General features: G+C 38.9%; 1 protein-coding gene across 1 annotated transcript in view; it reads right to left on the bottom strand.

Moving 5' to 3' along the window:
- Positions 1 to 829: 829 nt before the first annotated feature.
- Positions 830 to 20,688, bottom strand: part of LOC107661543 (protein KIAA2022-like) — a 71,997-nt gene continuing 52,138 nt past the window's right edge. The window contains exons 2-3 of the mRNA XM_016451172.1: positions 14,036 to 14,157; positions 830 to 5,031 (exon numbers count right to left, since the gene is read on the bottom strand). Coding sequence (XP_016306658.1) covers positions 1,035 to 4,727 — 3,693 coding nt within the window. The 5' untranslated portion in view covers positions 4,728 to 5,031; positions 14,036 to 14,157 and the 3' untranslated portion in view covers positions 830 to 1,034. The remainder of the gene's footprint in view (positions 5,032 to 14,035; positions 14,158 to 20,688) is intronic.

Genomic DNA, 20,688 nt, shown 5'->3' with positions numbered 1-20,688 from the left:
AGAACAGCCAGCATTCATCGGGATAGTAAATGAAACAGCCAGTATTCATACAGTTTATAAATGTGTACAGAAAGTTTACATTTGGCACACGGATAGATTTCATGTTTTGCTTTAAACAGCGCATTTCTGTACAGTGATACTGAATAATAATAATAATAATAATCTGTTAGTAGTAATATATTATTCCAGTCAATAATCATTATCATTCAATACCATTATTATTATTATTATTATCATTTCAATGAAAGTATAAAAAACAAAGCAAAAATGAAGCGTTTTGGGATTTGCATGGAATAGAAATGTCCCTCTAAGACAATTTCCAGTACAACTCCTGTAAAAAGCATAGTAGATAAGAGAAAATCATAAGTACATTCCAACAGTAAGAAATTAGAACAACATTAATCTGATATGTCTTCAATAAAAAATGGTCCCATTGTGTGCTGTTAATGTTTAGGGATCTGCCAAGGATGTTGTTATCCTAGACAAGGGGCTGAGCATTTCACACTTAAAAAAAAGTCAGGCAGTAAAAGGGTAAAAAGAGAGGAGGGTATCTGTTTCAGCATACATAATCAAATGGGGAGCTTGTTTCACACAAAGACATTTTATAATAGCTACATGTTTGAAAAGAGAAATATAATTACATAAGGGCAGCAAGATTCACTGAGAAATGAACAAAACAAGGTCCAAAAACAGAATTTGCACTTAAAGTTTTTTTTTTCCTTTTCTTCAGACAAAAACTAATCAGCAACTGCGAGGAAAAAAACAGCAAAAACAAGAATGCAGAAGAAAAATGCAGCCATGGTCATTTAAAATCTCAATCAAGCCTTGCACAATCAATCAATAGGTAGTTTGCGAGTACAATAAGTTTCTCATGCAAGATATCGATATCCTCTTCGGGGGCAAAAACAAGGAGGGGGTAAGTAAAGAATAACGTAATTCCATGCATCTCTGGTCTTGAGTCAGTGTAGGTATGTCAAGAAATGAGGAGGAAGTGGGAAAGTGAAGAACGTGCATCAGCAGCTAGATATAAAATATTACCTCAGTTTCTCAAAAGATGCCATTAACGATATGTCCTCGTTTGGCTCTCGTTCAGGTCGCGTGCCCTTTAGATTTTCAATCTGAGGGAATTTTGCACTGGTTTTGTGACGGTACATCTTTTTGTGCGCTGGCCCATTTATACCAGGAACGCCAAGGTTAGACTTGTCAAACATGTTGCCGCCCAAAGCCAACTGAGGGAAAAAAGGCAAGGAGGCATTGAACTTTGCCTGCTTTTTGACACCTTTCGTCCCACCTTTTCTGCCCTTTGTGCCCCCAGTAGCCAAATTGCCTTTCTTCTTGGGGTCGGATGAAGTTCCTGCTAGGATTTTGAGAGTCTTTAACTTAAGGCTGTTAGCCTCTGAGGGCAGGCAGATATTTGCTGTAGGGCCCCATATTGGCTCAACAGAGGCCATCATGAATCTCTGTACTTCGGCCATCCCTGAGACAATATTTGACAAGATGTTGGATGGCTCTTCAAACTCTCGCTGGTCATCGTGGACTTGACTTTTGCTCTCTGAACTACCTATTCCTGTCCATTCCTCAGATCCGCTGTCCTTCAGCGAATGAGCAATGCTCTCAGTCTGGCGTTTACCACCCTTCTCATCCAGTAAGGCCTTTAACTTTTTAGATGCTCGTGAAGTCTGACGTGGAATTTTGCCCTTCTCTGTTTTAGGAGCTCTTGGTGCTTTGCTTTTTTTGGTACCCTGCCCTGCAGTTTGTTTGTTGCTATTTTTCCTCTTTGCCTTAGTCCCCTTGATTGCACTCATCATATTACCACCAAAGTCAGCTAGATTTTCCTCTTTTGTCCTCAGGCTTAAGTTGTCTTCGCCGTTAAAAATGTGCAATTGAAAATCGTGCCCATCTACTGAATATCTAGCCATATCTTGCTGCTCGATCATTTTGCAGTTCCAGTCCACGTCTTTGGTGCATGGCATCTTAGCCCCATCCTGGAGGTCAGCAGCCTTCCCAGCTATCTTCATCTCATGGCCCATAACTTGAGGGGATAAATTAGGCGTCTCTGGGGGAGAGAGCTCTGACAATGATGTGTGTCTGAATTTATCCGGAGTGAAGTTGGAGATATCCAGCAAGTCTGTAGACTCCCTCAGGGGTGTGATTGCATCGATACTCTGCTGAATCACCAGTTTGGGACTGCAGTGGGCCAGAAAGTTCTCGTTCACATCATCCTCGCCATCCTTCTCACAGGACTTAAGACTCAGAGAGCTGTAATTGCTAGAAGTAGCTGACAGCGAGCCAACTGAGTCGAAACTGATGAGCCGGCCGTTGTCGGTGTGCAGTGTGGCTCTTTGAAACTGTGGCTGCCCCTGACAAGCCTGAAACTCAGCGTCAGGACGCAAAGGCTGCTCAGGCATGTAATTCTTTTCATAAAGCATTCTGTTGCTCTCCAGACTCAGCTGGCTGTAGCCTGACACGGTCAGACTCTCAGACAACGGCATAGCCATCTCTCCAGTGAAGCTGCTGGGCTGGATCGCAGACTCAGCAATATCTGCAGCGGCGAACTGCTGGTTGGGACCAAGCTGGGGGTGCCACATCTGGGTGAGAGTCGGACAATTCTGGGGCGACTGCTGGAGCTCTGATTCTGATGGGGGAGAAAGGACACAGCTTTGCGCTAGCTGAATTGAGGTGAACTGCTGCTTTTCCAAAGAGAGGTCCAACGAGTGTTGGGTCTGCTGGGGGAAAAACTGGATACCGGTGCTACCTGAAGAGTCAGAGGCATCTAACAATGTTTGCAGGTAGCCACCCGGGATAACGGAAACACTTGGGGCCACATTCTCAGACGATGCATCTTTGTTAGGGGAGCAGGTGCTAGACACGAAAACAAATTTTTCAGTGGCATTAGCCGTTTGACTCTCACACAAATGGGGACTGTGTGCAGCTGGGCTGACGTTTTCATCTTCAGCACCTCCTACTGCGTCCATATATTTCTGTAGCGAGCAAACTTCTGTCAGGTCTGTCACGCTCTCGCTATTCTCCACAAGGTCTCTCATTTTCTTGCTCCTAAGTCTGGCTTCACTTCTGAATTTCTGTATTCGGAATATTTTATTCCCTGTTCTCCTTTCCTCCATCTCTTGTGATCTGCTCTTCTGGGCTGCAGTGTGTATGATGTCATTTGGGTCTAATGTGCTTGCACAGCTGGTGGCTATTGTTAATGGCATTCCCATGGAGGCAGTTTCATCTGTAGAAGCAACCTCCTGCCTGGGATCAGAGGCAAAGGGGCCCTGCTTGTTGGGTGATTGCTCCACAGTTTGAATTCTCCGAATTCTGAGCCTGTGTGCTAGCTTGTGTTTCCTTTTGGGGGGACTGGAACTAAAGGCATGTTGGTGAGAATTGTGTTTATCTCCTGCTGCCAGCTTAAGCTGTTCCTCTCTTTCTCTCTGTTTCTCCTGCCAGAAATCTTTCAGAGGTGCGAGCTTCTCATATTTGTTGATTGTATCCTCATTTAAGCTTACAGTCGTGTCGTCTGAATCGATTCTGCCCAGCTTCACAGCCATGCATTTCTCTCCTTTGAACCTGTTGACGATAATGTATTTGATTATTACGGGTGGATCTTTGCGAGAGTATTTTTGTCTCTTTTTAGGGCACCAGTCAAGATCCTTTTCTTGCTTTGGACCAATCGGTGGTTTCTCTCGCTTTTCAACATTTCTTTCTCCTTCGGTGGACTCGACATAATACAAGTAGTCATCACTATACCTAACTTTTCTCTTAGCCCGCAATCCGTAGTTCAGATGGTTGGAGCAGCTTGCGTTCTTTCGTGGGAACAAGTTTTTGGGCCTGTTGTCTTGGAAGGTGTCAAAAGAGGAAACGGTGGAGGAGCTGTCATCACTATACTCCCCTGAGTCATCAGCAGAGTTGCTTGAATCAATAAAGTAGTTCATTTTGGGGCTGTAATCAGGTGTCTGCTCTACGGAGCAGTCATTTCCATCCCCTTTGCTGTCACTTTGAAATCCGAGCTCCTCTGACTTAGGTGGTAGCTCATCTGTGACTCGCTTTACCACACCAGCCTCTTTCTTGGTACAGTTCACCAGGACGCTTGGGAAAAAGTTGAACTGGGTTTCTTCTTGGAGAACATTGGTTTTCTCCCTCATGTTGTCCTGGAAGGACTCGTAGCGGATCTTTAACGAGCACACGTCGCTGCTCAGAGTGGAGTCATCATCGTCATCAAACATGTAATTGTCCACTTCCTCCTCAGAGAAGAGATTTACGGAGAGCTCATTCTTGGAGCAGAGATCCAGCAATTCTATTTTACTCTCGCTAATGAAGGACTCGAAGTAGCCCCAGTCCTGATTTGAATTAATAAGCAAACCATCCTCTCCGTTGCACTTGTCTAACAGCAGGCCCTCGTACAGGTTTTTGGAGGCCGAATCATCTAAGTCTGTTTTCTCCATGTCCTTCTTCTCAACTAGCTGAGTTTTGGGGACAGGAAAGCTCAAAAGCTGATCTGAGAGGAGCTGGTCTCCGTAACTTCCCGTCTCACTTGTGCTCATGCATTGCATGTTAATATCAGAGATAGGGCAGGTGCTGTAGTCTCGGCTCATGTCAGCCATTTTGAGGTTGATGCTGGCCTCTACATTGGACATATCCTTGGTCTCAATGAAGCAGCTGGGACAGGTGTGACTCTGCTGAATCAAACAGTCCTGTGTGAGCCCAGGAATGCTCGCGGGTTCGATCATGGTGGAATGGCACTGGTTGTGTTTTTCTTGGTAAGGCCGAGGGGGCTCAAGCCCTTGGTAGCACAGGGTGTGAGGGATATCGTGTAGTTTGAGGACTCATCAGTCGGGTGATACTCTTAAGGAGTTTGTGTTGACCGTGGTAAGTGGTGCTTCTTTAAGGCCAATTTAGCACTGAGGCAGAGCAAATCGTCTCTCTTTGTGCTCACTGCAGCAGCTCTGGAGGATGTGTGTAAGGCAGCATCTGCGACACCATTCAGCTTTGTGGCCACATACAGCTTTAGATTACTCTTCAAATTATGTAAACCTAGGTGAAGAAAAACAAGCACAATATTAACAGTTTATAATATTATTAAATACTACAACTCAATATATATACAGTAAATATATATATATATACATATACATATATATATATATATATATATACACACACATTTACAATACATTGCATACTGCAATACCTTTAAAAAAAATTTTTTTAATATGAAATAAGTGAAACGGTGGTACTTAAATAAGTACCATCAGAATTTGACTGGATCATAGGACATTCTCTGATGAATCATGCAGTTTATTAAAGTACATAGGATGAGTTTTTTCCTTTTTAAAGTCAACAGTTAATAATAAAAATAACAGAAAAAAATAGCACTGTATTAGAGATATGAGGCTAGTTTAAACAGAGAGACTGGTTTGCTTGTTTTGCCTAATTAGTATAAGCTTAAGCAGAAAAAGTACAAACTCAAGGATACAGTCAGACCAGTATGTTCGAAACAATATAACCACCACTATATCCACCTGCCTGTTTCACCATCGTCCAAGCTGTTAAAATAAAACAGATATGAAAATACTCGTCTGCAACATTCAGAACAAGGACCTTTTAAAAAAGACCATTACAAAAATATGATTTTGAGCACTTTGTGCTCACTTGAGGTACAAATGATTAAGTTCTGAAGTGTGCTTCCCAAGACTCCTCTACCTGTTAAGGGCAAACTAGGCCTATTTCTTTTCCACTAATTATACTTGTACTGTTTATTATTTTGTAAAATTATGCAAATGGTTTTTAATTGTAGTTTAGGGATTTCAAGTTTCAATGTGCTTCTACTCTTCAGAAACAGGTTTACAAAGACCCGTTTAGACCTCACAAAATAAGTACTTGTAGATGTGAAAACTCTTTAATCAAGGGCTCTTTATGTCGCAGGCACCTGTGCTGTTAAAATATCCCATCTGTAGAGTTGAGAAGTATTAAAAAAAAAAAAAAAATCTGTAACTGATTTTCATGACTTCTGAATTTGTTACCAGTTCTGAAACATCTGCATTCTTCTGTCGTTGCAGACTGAACACCATATTGATAATATATAATTTGTCACGAGGATCAATGCAGTGTTCTGTCTGTGTAACAAACTATGGTGTGTGATGTTCCTTGTTTCCCATCAACAAAACATCTGTTTTGTGGCATATATGCCACTTTTATTATTTTTCCACATAAAGACAGAAAATCTGTTAGATGCAATAAATGTGGATGTAAAAAGTGTTGAAATAATTATAATAAATCTGATTTAATACAGGCTGCTGATGCAGTAAATACAATAAGAATTGTCTTCCAAGCATTGTTAATTTATGTTCCTCAAAAGTACTAAATTACTCATTAATAGAATCTTTAAGGTTTCTAAATTAAACTACAATCAGAACAACTAAAACTGGAATCAGTACATTCCCTGAACGTCTAAACAGTTGATTGCATCATGCAGTTGCAACTTGTAACTTCAAGGTGATATTTCTATTTTATTTGACACTTCAAATTCTGTTTTAAATAATGATTAAATCAACAAGCTGTTAATACAGAAGATACTAAGTATGAAGCACATTTAGGTTAGCTGAGAAAACATTTTTTTTAACAGTGCTGTTAACTTTTGAAATTCTATTAGAATCTAATTAAAGTAATGCATCATGTCATGTCACGATGCAGTGGGGATGAAGCGCACGGTGCCAGGGTAATCCAGAAGTGAGTCTTTAATCTAACCAAGAGTTAAACAGAAGAACAAAGGAGTAAAACACCACAACGTAACTTCAAAGCAAGACAAATGAACTGAGGAAAACACAGGGTATATAAACACATGGAACGTAATTAGGGAGAACTGAAACAGGTGAGGAGTAATCAATCAAAACAGGTGAACAGAATAAACGATGATTAAGTAAATGAGAACAAGAACGGAACCAAATAGGGGCAAACAGGAACTAAAAAGAAACAAACACGTGACAATAATATAATATAATATAATATAATATAATATAAATCACCTGGAGATTTGGGTTGGTGCTCACACTGCATATAGTGTGACCTATTAAATGTAACTATATAAAATAAAATAATAAATAATAGTAATAATAATATTATTGCATGTTATTTAGTTAGTTTTTTTTTTATAAAATAATAAACTGTGATAATACTATATATATATATTAAAATAAAAAGTGAGTATTGCATAAAAATATTTTATATACATTTATACACCTGTGCAACACTTATGTGCACCCCTGTCTATTATATTATTTCAAGAAATGTTTCATATTCCACTCTATAGCAACACTAATTTTGTAGACCCGAACACTTCAATTATTTCTCATTCAGTATAATACAATCACATGGCAGGTGTGACATCTGAACGTGCACAGCTTACAGACAGCACTGATCATGATTATGTGCTGTAGACTTGCATGGTGCTAACTAATGGTGCTTTTCCACTGCGTGGTACGACTCGGCTCGGCACGGCTCAGTACGGCACGGCACGGTTCGGCACGGTTTGCGTTTCCACTGCAGTTCAGTACCGCTTTAGAGTGGGCGGGATTCTTATTGGTTGTTAAAAAAAAGGTGCGCTCATTCAAAACAGTTGCATTCGATCCTTCGCTGACTGTGCTGATTTAAATCTAGCGGTTCTTTTGTGTTTGTGTCGCAAGTTCAGTGACGCAGGTAGTGACGATTCTCTCCGGCCAATCTGTGATCAGCAGAGTTTACACGTCACGTTTTGGTAACGGTACGGTTCACTTGGAACCCCAACCGAAGTGGTACTAAAAAAAAGTACCAGGTACCAGGTACTGTACCCAGTGGAAAACCCCCCAAAAGTGAACCGTACCGAGCCGTACCATGCAGTGGAAAAGCACCATAAGCTAACCAACTGGTTCTGACATCGGACGGAAAAGTTCATTTTCCCTTGTTATGAAATGTCAGGGATTTTACCAATCAACCAGCACGTATGAAGCATAATTCAGGAATCTCTGAGGATTTGCTGTGAATCAGATGTGTGAAATGTTGTTATCCTCTTCTAGGATAATGTATCGGATCAGTTGACAACCGACTGGATCACATAAATCCACAGGGAAGTACAGGAGAGCATATGGTCTTTTGGCAGGTGTCAGAGCCCTGGTACACCTAACCTCTGCCAGACTCGCTCAGCATCCTCTGCCTTTGCTGTAGCGTTACATCTGGGGTTTACTTACACTAGAGAAGTGGGGAAAATATGCCCAAATGGGATTCCTGTTTACCGAAGCTTCAGCTCTTGGGTGCTGCATTATCCGCACAGGTGGCCTTGAGCTCCACACATCCCTCAATAACTACATTACTGTAAGAGGAACACAGATGGTGAAATTGGATCATGAATATGATTATGAGCCAGTTTTGCTTTTCAAATATGACAGCCACAGCCATCTTGGACATCTTTTGAGGAAGAATTGTCGGTGAGATGTCAACGACTCTGACTGTCACGGTCTACAATGACAGATTTGATGATGACACGATGTTAATTTGGGGTTAACGATTCCTTTAACGTGCGCTGCGATGCACTCTGTCCGTCGCACACAAAAACAGAAAGAGCCTTTTTTGCAAGCTCTGATCTCATTCTCTGCGTTAAACAATATTCAGAGTCAGAGAGCACAGGTTTTGATCAGCCCGCTGGGACAAAACCATATTTACTGTCTACTACAATGAGCACTTTTGAGGACGAACTAGTTGCTAGACTTGACAAAGATATTCAAGAGTTTTGTTTGCACATGATATCCTCAAGGCCAGCGGTTTATTGCTTTGTTTTCAGAGTTATGACTGTGAACTAATCGATTCTTATTACTTCTGAATGGAAGGGTGCTCTTATTATTAGAACATACTGAGAGCAAACTCATTACATGTTATGGAAACTGCTCTATGCGGACTCAGAAAGCATTGCAGTACAGACCATCACTTCTAGACATCTACCACAAGACGCTCAGCATCATCACAGAGCATTCCTACTGTCCACCGTCCAACCATTATCTCCTGATACCACTGCCATCTAACAGATCCAGGACCAGCAGACTCCCCACAACCCACCTGACACCATGACATCTCCTCATTATCTGAAAATCACTTCCCATCCACTCCACTGTTCCCAAAACATAGTCTTCACGCATGCTATACATGATAATCTGCACTGCAAAGACATTACAATAAAGAACTTGATTTGGCTTGTGTGTGATTGATAGTTTTATACAATAGTATCTTCCTGTGAGTGAGTTATTGACTTCAATAAACACCAGGGGTCTCATTTATAAAACTCTCCGTAGATTTAATCCTAAAACTGTACGTACGCACAAAAGCTAGATTTTGCGTATGCACAAATGTTTGCCAGAACCTGTGACAAAATCCCTTTATAAATCCCAGTCAGGGGAAGATTGAACGTACATGCATCTCCACCCCGACTCCTCCCAGAAATAACCATATATGGAGCTTACAACGCCTAGTTTTACTATGCATAACCTTATCTGCATATAATTTCCATGCATATTCATCCACGTGATACCATGTTTAACACTGTCAAAGGTACAAGACATCAAGGAAATATGAGATATGGACTATAAATGTCATTTGTGCCATACACATTCATTTTTATTGCTAAAAATCATCCAGCATCCTTGTTATGTTTTAGAATAAATGTATAAAAATATCTATAAAAACAACATATTTTATAATAGAGTTGATGCCATTCATGTTCAATGGGCAAATAGTATTTCAATTGTTTTAAACAATTCAAATCAAATTAAATTAGAGAAACAGATATAGGCCTATATTTATTGCAGTGTAAATACAATTATCTGACGCGGCGTGTCACTGACAAAGAAAACGTGCAAATCTTAGAGTTTTCTTCAAGTTGTATCCTTCAGATACACTGATATTTTTCATAATCTTGTGGAGATGCCTTCACACGACATTAACACTTCCGTGCAGCTGTGGTTGTACAGTAAGCTATTATCATTGGTCCTATTCAAACCGGACAATAGACCGTTCCACCGAATCCACCAAAAATATTTTCTCATAACATGAGATCTGCAGTTTAGTTTAAAGATTAATTTTGTGCACCTATAGCACTCCTCGCTGTCATTAAAACATAGCATGCCACAGGAAAAGTAATCAAGCGCATCCACTACAAACATGTCTAAATTCATATAATTTTTGGTTTAACTTCTGCAAAATGACTTTATGTAATTGCAGTGCTTATCTCCATTAATGAGAGTGGAACATTAATCTAAATATGTATATTGACATGTTTAAAATCGTTGTTTACTTCATTAATTTTCACACTCCAGGAAAAATAGTCCGTACGTATTATTTTATAATATAAAATGGCAACATTTTAATTTTACATTACAAAAGGAAAATCACAATTCTAATATTTATGGCTGGTGTTAATCATTTTCAAAAGTTAAATCATCAAACTTCTATTTTGCCCTTAAAGCTTATATTTTGTTGAGAATCACATCTCATTATAAGCATGAGAAGATGGTCAGCACATGTTATGTTACCTAATGCACGTTAAAGCAACCCAAACTTGGAGCAGATGCAGAGACTGAGTTTGTGCGGCGCAGCATTTACTGTGAGACTCTGCAAACACCGGTGGATCACGTGTAAATTAACACAGTGCTACGCTTCACTCTGAAACACACAGTGCTTATTTATTTAATTAAATCACAGCCTTTGCAGTTTGATAATTGCACTAAGTCATATCGCAGTTGTGATTTTATTTTGATTAATCATGCAGTCCTATTACATCATGCAGCTGACTAAAAACAGATTTTCAGCACCTTACCGTGTCCATTCCACTCTCTCATCTCAATGCCACACACAGGCACTTAAATACCCGAGGTGTGGAAAACAGCATCAGGACATCCATCAGCTCACAGACGCAAGTCCAGTGCTTAATGGTCTCTGGCATTTGTGAATGGAGGCAAAGGATCAATTTATCTGCACCGGATGCTGGTAATGAGAGCAAAAGAAACGCTGGATGATTTATTGGCCCTCTATTAAAACCGCGAGCTGTTTTTCAGTCTCTGAGAGTGGGCCTTCTTTCAGCACTTATCTGTGTGATTGTGACAGTGTGGCCGCTTGAACCCCAATCCCCTGAGCTGGAACTGAGAGGAGTGCGCTTATGATAAACCAAAGCCTGCAGTGCCATGACAGGCCTGAGTCAAACCTGCTCTGAGAGCCCAAGCACAGCCACTGAATGAGCAAACCACTGATCCAAGACTGCAGATAAATGCAGCCGATATTCATCCAACATGAACGGCATCTCTGACATGCTGTTGATTACCACAGAATATAATGGTTTTTTCTTATCAAACAACATGTGCAATACTGCTCTTACTATGGAGGTTTACAGGGTAACTGTACTTCAAAAGCAGAAACGTATATCATATTTTAGTTGTGATGTTTTGATTTATTAAGCATAATCATCGGCGATATTTGCCACTTTACAGATTGTTACGTCACATCTCTTTCTGTTATCCTTAAGCGGCAACGTCCCTAACCAGCCAAGACTCAGATGTCACGCCTACAAGACACCCACATTCCCTTCACTGACCGTCTGAGGCATACGGCTCACCAAACTCAACACAAGCACTTTCTCCATCTAGCATCCTCTGTAGGGTGTTTTTATCTGTCTGCCTGGAAACAAAGGTGTGTTTACGAGACACCGCGTTAATGTTGCAAGAGTGTCTGATGATGAAATAATCACTTGATTTGCCAAGTTTGTCAGGTTAGTGGCATCAAATCTTTGAAAGATATTATAGTTCATCCAAATTTGCTGTTCATTAACTTACCCTCAGTCCATCCAAGATGTAGGTGACTTTTTTTTTTTCAGCAGTAAAGACTTTTTTCTCTTCAACAGTAAAGAAGATTTCGGTCATTGGTAATCCATAAAATGCAATGGCTACTGTCACTTTGAGAATATAAAAAAAAGCATATACAGGCAACACTAATCCCTGTGGCTCCTGACGATATATGGAGGTCTTATGAAGCGAAACGATCAGTCTGTGCAGGAAACTGAGCATTATTTACACCATTATTACCTGTAATCCAGAGCCTCAGGCAAACGAGCCAGAGTGATGTTCCGGTTCACGAACGAATCATTCTTTTACACCGGTTCTTTTTAGTGAACTACTTGAACCAGTTCACCAAATCAAACTGAATCGTCTGAAACAGTTTGCAGCTCGAGCAGCACAGATCTACAAGTTACTCAATCAAACTCACTTTCAGATGCCTGGCAGTCACTCCGATTCGAGCCACAATACCAGCGTATCTGATCCTGTGATGAATGAATCATGCAGTGCTCCAGTTCCTTCAACAGTCACTGAACTGAAGAAACCGTTCGACTCGGACCGAAGACCGATGTGACGCTGATATGAGCATGTGTGAACCGAGAGCTTGAATGAAAGGGCAAAATGAACGTTTTTATGGTTTTTCATTGTTTATCTAAAATGGTGAGCTGAAAAAAAGTTTAACTAATTTGAAGGGTTAGTTCACCCAAAAATGAAAATTAGCCTGTGATTTACTCACCCTCGAGGCGTCCTAGGTGTATATAAGCGTTATCATTGCAGTGGGCGCAACAGTCCAAAAGACATAAAATAAAGCACGCGCCTCCATAATAAAATGTGCCTCACACGGCTCCGGGGGGTGAATAAAGTCCTCCTGTAGCGTTTTTGTAAGAAAAATATACATATTTTAAACGTAATAAACACTTCTCTCTCACTTCATCATCAAACTGTGGTAGCGTGATTAGTGACGAACGCGGAGAGAGAACAAAACAAAACGCCAGTCATGAATTAGAAGTACAAACCGAGGATTTGTAAAGAAAAATGTCAGAGGATTTCGATATAAGCCAAGAGGAGACTGGTTTTCCTTTGCTAAAGTAAGGAAACTTTGCTTCCTTTGCTGCTGTAAACAAACTCGCGAGACTAGCATATCTCAGAGGCGCATGTGCTACGAATACATCCTACATCATCCGTCGGAACGGCTTGCACGGTCGACAGATACCGGAAGTTAGAGAAAAGTGTTTATTACGTTTGAAATATGGATATTTGTCTTACAAAATCGCATGGATTCGCTACAGGAGGAGCGCTTTATTTGACGTGTTTTGGACTGTTGAACAAAAACACTCGCCTACCCCCATTCTAACGCTTGGAGTAGCCAGGACAATTTTTAATATAACTCCAATTGGATTCGTCTAAAAGAAGAAAGTCATATACACCTAGGATGCTTCGACAGTGAGTAAAACGCAGGCTAATTTTCGTTTTTGGGTGAACTAACCCTTTAATGACTTTATATGCTTTAGACATGTAAAACATCCACATTTCACATTAGTATTGAGTTTTTTAATAATTTGATTGCGTATGTTACATTATTGCATGATTACAAAAAACGAGTGCACTGAATCAGTTCATTGAAACAAACAGTCCGAAAGAATCAGTTCACGGAAAAGAATCAGATCTCCCCATTTGCCTGAGGCTCTGGATTACAGGTAATAATGTTGTAAATAATGTTCAGTTTTCTGCACAGACCAATCGTTTCACTTCATAAGACCTCAATATATCATCAGGAGCCACGGGTATTCATTTTGTGTTCGGGCATTATTTTATGCTTTTTTTATTCTCAAAGATGGGCAGCTGCTGACTTGCATTTTATGAATCAACAACGACCACGGTTTCAGCTAAAAATCTTCTTTAATGTTTAACTGAAGAAAAAAATCATCCACATCTTACATGGCCTGAGGGTAAAGTAACAGCAAATTTTCATTTTTGGGTGAACTATTCCTTTAATAGCTTGGTTTGAAACACTGAGTAACAACGAAAGCTATTTCAGATAAGAAAAGAAGAAAAAAACAAAAACTGTGGTTGGTCTCTTTACTTAAAGCTGCAATATGAACATAACCAAACCAAAGCGACATGAAATTCTAAAGAAGAGAATAAGCTGTTTCACAGAGCTGGCAGTGAAACACTATGGTTTATGGTCTTACCCGTCTGGTCCAGTTGATTGGTTTCTGTTGAGCCCAAAGCCTGTGAGATGATCCGGGCCTGTTTGCTGTCCATCAGTGGGAGTCTGTCCTGCTCGAGTGGTGCTTCATTATATCACTCCTGCCTACACACACAAACACAATGACATTGGACACAAAGTTGATCTATTATGTTCCTCTGGGTGTACATTTCCTTTAAATGGAAAACTTAAAAGGATTCACCGTAAATAAGAAGCCATTTCTGCTGAACAGATCAAGGACTAATGATTTCTCTCTTTTAAACTAATTGTAACCAAGACATTTACAGTTTGAACTCATAAAGAACCAGAGCTTCCATCTCCACGGCAACTGCATGCTACAATCTACTATTTTAGGCTCAATTTAACACCCATAGTACAGTTGTTAACCCCTGGAAACTTTGTATGTATATATAGCGCTCAACATATTTGTTTATGGTAATTACTTCAAGCCGTCACGATTTATTCACTGCAGGCAAAAGGAACTGGGCGAAATGACTTCTGAGACTGAAACAACTCGCACGCACGATGTTAAGTGGGTAATAATATTTTATGGTGCAGAATGACGGTGTAAATCGCTGCTATAACAAAAAGAATCAGGAGCAGATCTGGTCAACAACATGCCTGCTGTATAGGACTAGGCCTACATAGGCAGCATCCTTACGATACTGAACATCGGTGATTAGGAACACACTACATAGGTAACAACTCAGACTGCTACTTCAAGAGCTCTTAAACCAAACGAACATGCTCTGAGATGAGAAAAAGACTATTTACTTAACATCTTTATGAGAGAATAAACCCAAAATCACCACATGAAGCATTATGACACTGAATCAAACAGCAGTTTAATATAAATCTGTGCAGTGTAAGTAGGCATTTGACGAAAGCAAATTTTCCCGTTGAGATAACTGTCAAATAAAAGCCAAATAAAACAGTTCGTTTTGCCCTCAATTGTCTCGTCAAACTCCAATATTGAAAAAAGTCACAAAACAAATCACTTGTTTCACTAAAATCATATTTGAGGTCCTGAGCTGGGATGAGAGATATGACCAAAATCTTATTTCACGATATGAGTCATTTTATTGGATGATAATGATACACAGTGCCCTCCACTAATATTGGCACCCTTGGTAAATGTGAGCAAAGGCAGCTGTGAAAATAAATCCGTTTACCTTTTTGATCTTTCATTCAAAAAATTCACAAAATTCTAACCTTTCTTTGAAGTAAAACGATTGAAAGTGGGGGGAAACTCACATTATGATGTGCTATAAAAAAATGTGAGATGCGGTTAGTGGAACAGAGATAAAACATAAGGTTGCATTTTTTAAAAGCTGAACTTATTTAACTTGACTGCTGTGTTTTTAGAATGCCATGACATGCACTGCACGAGACACAAGCACAATGGTCAGAGACACGTCCATCTAGTGTGTGTTTACATAGAAAAACCATGGAAAAGTAGCGCAGTGGAATGGAAAAATGTGTTAATTTTGAACAGCCCATAATTCTTAATTCTCTACTATTTAGAACAGATAGTATGCAATTTGGGCCGCAGCAAATGATTTCTCTGATTGGCCAAAATCTGTTACGAGTAATAAAGTTAAAATCACACTGACTTGTGGCTTCTATAAGAGCAAATATCATCACTCAGAGTTCATGCTAGCTTCACACAGTCTTATCGGCTTTAGATTTGGCATGTAATGTTGCTGCCTTCCTACTGGAGCAGTCTTCATGTCCGGAGCTCACCTATGGTGCCCAGGCAGCTCTCAGGTTGAGGAACAGAGCTAATTTGTCCTTAAAGAAAGACAGACAAATCTCGAAAAACAGAAGCCTGCATTAACGCTTGGACTGTGTCAGCTGGCACCAGAAAGAGACAGAAAGAAACTGTTGAGCTGTTATGCTCCTGTTGAATTAAATGTCAGCTTACGGATGCTGATTGTACTGAATATCTCTGGCGTATGCATTTAAGAATAAACACGTCTCCAGTAATGTGTTGGAGGCATCTCTGTCCCAGAACAGAGAGTTCATTCTGTTGTACTGAGGTCTCTTTACATACGGCTTTTATTGGACCTTAGTCAGGGTAGGCACTGTATTTAATGTGACGTGAATGAAAGGGATAGATGTATAGGTTCAATGAGATGTAATATTGTATATATAATGGTATATTGTTGTTGGCTTCATTTATGAGATAAAGACAAATAAAGCCCACAGAGGCTTTTATTTATTCTGTCTTGTTTTTGATGACTTTTTAGTTTAGTTTTTTTTTTTTTTTTTTACAAAAAAGGTTTCTGATCGTTTCGTACAATGTTTGAAGGAGATGATCCCATTTTAAATGCTAATGAGTAAACACTCCTGTAATGAATAAAGCTGTCTATAATATACAATAAATCTCTCGTTTTCAACGAGTCTTTTTTATTTTGCAATGGAGTTTCTTTTTCTGTTAAGAAAGTCATTAGTCTAGTTTTGAAATCGCATGACATATGAGAGAGTGAAGACTAAGAAATTTTAATTGCATATGATTTAAAGAAAAAAAATGCTGTTAGAGTTGGTAATCGTTTGCTTTTATGCTGCGAATCAGTTCAAACTGTCCACTACAATCGATTGTTTCAAAGCTCTGATGCAATGATTTGTTAGTGTCATCAATCACAAATGTTCACAGGAGTCTCCATGTGTTATTTAGTATAGACATTTATGACTGGTGTTGTTTAAAAACATCTTCTGACTAAACCAAATTGTCACCATTGTAGTTTTTGAATTAAACAATAAGGGCCAGATTTACTAACAGCTTATGCCAGTGCAAACCCTCTGTCAGGATTTACTAAAGACTGCTCTAGATCTACCGCATCTTTCTTAGAAGTGTCTCTTTGTCTTGAATAGTTTTGAATGATTCTGAAACTCAACCCCATGACATGGTAAACTGGTCGACATTTGACAACTAGTAGAAAATCTGGATTATTGTCTCTATTGCAGTGATGCTCATGCAACGTTGCAGAGCTGTGTCATCATTGAAGTTTATCCTTTGCATGCATTTTTTTTTAATCTTGCCATTTAAGTCTTTCAATTAATTTTAAGCCATTCAAGTGCAATAAGACACAAAACAGAGCGTAGAGACTCTTGCATGCTGTTGTTTTTGTGGTTTATTGTGCTTAAAAACCCAAATACACACAAACTTATGTCAAAATGCCTGTGACGAGAGGGGCGGGGCCGAGAGCCGCGGGAACGGAGCGAGGCCGGTGGAGTAAATGCTAATGCGCGACTCGAGTCCCACGGAGGAGCTCCGGAAGGATAAAAGGAAGAGTGACGACAGGGTTGGATGAGAGAGGACCAGGCCTGGACTTTATTTTGTGTTTTGGTTCTGTTTGTGCGCAACAGTCGTCCGCGAGGGGCTGTCGTGCTATTTTGTGTTTATTTTATTATTAAAGTTTTGTTTGAATGTTCGCCGGCTTCCGCCTCCTTCTTCCCGAACTACGAACTTTGTTACAATGCCATATTGGTGAGTGAATGTTAAACACTTGGAATAGATCAGATGTGTATCATTATATTGGGTCAGTGCATTAGATCTTAAAGTGACAGCAGCCTAATATACTTGCTGCTGTCTGTCATTAATGTTATTCAAAAAATAAAAGACAAAAAGAAAATCAGTCACTGCTTCTGAATGAATAACTTGTGTAGCTTTTAATAAGATGAGTGTATATTTAATTCATACAGTGCAGATGGTGCAGTGTATATACTGTATATATATATATATTTTACATTTTAATATTTAATTTCTGTATTATTTCTTACTTTTCTTAGACAGACCTACCTGAAAAACTTAATTTGGATCTTTTTTCTATTGTGTGCATTTGTCTATCACTTGTGTTCAGATTCTTAGTTCTCATTTTATGACTGACGTTTGGTTTGTCTTCAGTATGCTTGAGAATGGTTTACTTTTAACTGTACAATAGTTAGCCTAGTATTCGTTTTTGTAATATCCCTATTTAATAAAAACAAAAACCCTGATATCGATTGTTATTGTGAAATAAATGTACTTATATTGTGATATCAGGTGTGGGTCATACCACACCTACACTAGAGCTTCTATTCTAAAAAAGATAATAAATAAATATGAACGTCTGAACAGAAAAGCTGTTGTTGTGTTGCACTACTGAATCTGTGTGCTGTGGATCTGAGAGCTGGAGGCAGGCGGACAGGAAGGGTTGAATTAACCATCTGTTCTTCTCATATACCTCTCATTATTCCTCTGCTGACACTCGCTGCTTTCACTGCCTCTACACTTAATATGCATCTTAAAACACATCACATGATTTAGCACAACTGAATTAGTCCATTGTTCTTCAGACGGTCAGTAAAATTAATGGCTTATGTGTTTGAGAACTAAATGGTACATTTCCGCCCAAATTTCCAATTATTTTCCATATTGTGTACGTGGGAATGACAATGGGTTAGTTGTTGTGTTCTTGCATAAGGTTAATGTTCTTATATGAAAAAAATTGAAGTTAGGACAATTTTAGGATCATTATGATTTAAAAAAAAAAATTTTTTTTGACAAAAGCATAATTGTCCCGAACATTTTCAATACCATAATGCAATAAATCTCATTACTGTAATGTTAAATAAATAAATACAACATACATAAATAACAGTGTTTATACATTATGGTAATATTTTATATACTGCTTTTACGTCGATTTAAACTGAATAAAATACTGTGTTACAAATAAAAAATACTGTAGTGTTGCTATTGTAGTAGTACTGAAGATCCAGCTGAAAAAAAAGAATAATAATATCCATTAAAAAACAGGAAAATATCTGGACACAATACAGTAATCCAGCTTGCATTGCAATTGTCATGAAAAACAGCATGCATGGTTATTATAAAAAAAAATAAAAAAAAAACATTTAAAGTAGTATTAGATTATATTTAGCATGTCAGACATCTCATATCAATTAATTCCTGGAATAAAAGAGCACCTAATTGCAATCGCTCTGACATAAAGACTGCATAACTGCATAATTATAATTCTTTCAAAGTTTATATATGACATTATTGATAAAACATTGTTTAGAAAGGTTCTGACAAGCAGTTAAAGAGAATTTAAGGAACTGACACACGTACTAACAATAGGTTTAAACTGGCTAAAATGCGAACTGGCCAAAAGAGTTTGCACAGAAACCGTGAGAGCTTGGTAAACGGTGCCAGCGCTTAGATCTGTATTTGTCTGTTTAGTTGTTGTGCGGATCAGGTTGTTCTTCACATCTCCTATAAAAAGCCTCTAGCTTCACAGAGATTTCTCCGGCTGAAGCGACACCTCGGGGGCTGATTGGGTGATTTCACCGAAATCTTGCTCTCGCTCTCTCTGCTGAGGAGATCCAGTGAGGTGTTAAACGTTGAATAGGTGTCTAAAGGTCATATCGCCGAAGCTGTCACTATCCCAGAGGACTGCAGTCACGGACTTAATGAGCCAAATCCTGCTGTATTTACTTAATGGAGGCCCGGCGCATTGGTCATACGAGCCTGGAGTCGAACCGCTGTAGCGACAAATGCACTAATTGACAAAAACCACAGCTCGAAAGATCATTGACAGAAAACAGCTAGTAGAGCAAGTACAAGATAGATCGAACCTGCTGTTATATCTGCGCTTACAACGACATCCGTGTGATAAAAGGTCAGCTCTCTGGAACGCAGTTATCATACATACGGCCCTCGTGTTTGTTTAAGGGAATGTAAATAAGCGGTGGGGAAATTAAACAGCAGTGATCAGTAATGTTATGTCCTGCAATGTCATCAGGTTTGTTTTATTCTTTCTGTTCGCCCTTTAAAACATCATCAGCGGTTGAAAAAAAGCAGCTTTTTATTAGGTGTGTCAAAGTAAAGTATCAGTACTACTCGGGTCTGTTTTGGTGAAAAAATTGTATTGTGATTTTTTTTAAATAAAAATTGTGACTGCAATTTAAAATGTGATTAAAATGAACAGCTGTGCTGTGCTTGTATATAAGGCTGCACAATTTTGTGATTATGTCAATATGACTATTAAATATGGTGTCGAATGTCATATTACAAAAATTACTACAATATTTTATAATCAAACATTTTCTTGAGAAGAGGAAAAGGTCTAAATCTCAATTTAAAAAAAAATAAATACATACATTTGTGATGGGAAAATGCATCCAAAAAAAGGGCTCTTTTTGGTATGGTGCCTAAACAAAATCTCACAGGAACCTCAATTTTGTGCTGTCAACTTCAAATTTGGAACATATGTCAGATATATAGCTTTGACTTAGATTCCAAAATATTTTGTAAAATATTTATTTTATATTAAATAATTTTGGTAACACTTCAGTATAGGGACCAATTCTCACTATTAACTAGGGTAACACTTTAGTTTAGGGACCAATTCTCACTATTAACTAGTTGCTTATTAGCATGCATATTACTAGTATACTGCCTGCAAATTAGCATTTATAAAGCATACTGTATATTCTGCATGACCATATTCTACATCCCTAATCCTAGCCAATACCTAAACTTAACAACTACCTTAACTATTAATAAGCAGTGAATTAGGAGTTTATTGAGGAAAAAGTCGCAGTTAATGGTTTGTTAATAGAGAATTGGACCTTAAAATAAAGTGTGAC

The sequence above is a fragment of the Sinocyclocheilus anshuiensis genome, unplaced genomic scaffold, assembly GCF_001515605.1.
Source record: "Sinocyclocheilus anshuiensis isolate Anshui unplaced genomic scaffold, SAMN03320099.WGS_v1.1 scaffold731, whole genome shotgun sequence".
NCBI classification, from domain to species: Eukaryota; Metazoa; Chordata; class Actinopteri; order Cypriniformes; family Cyprinidae; genus Sinocyclocheilus; species Sinocyclocheilus anshuiensis.
This window is presented reverse-complemented; position numbering and strand designations above follow the sequence as displayed.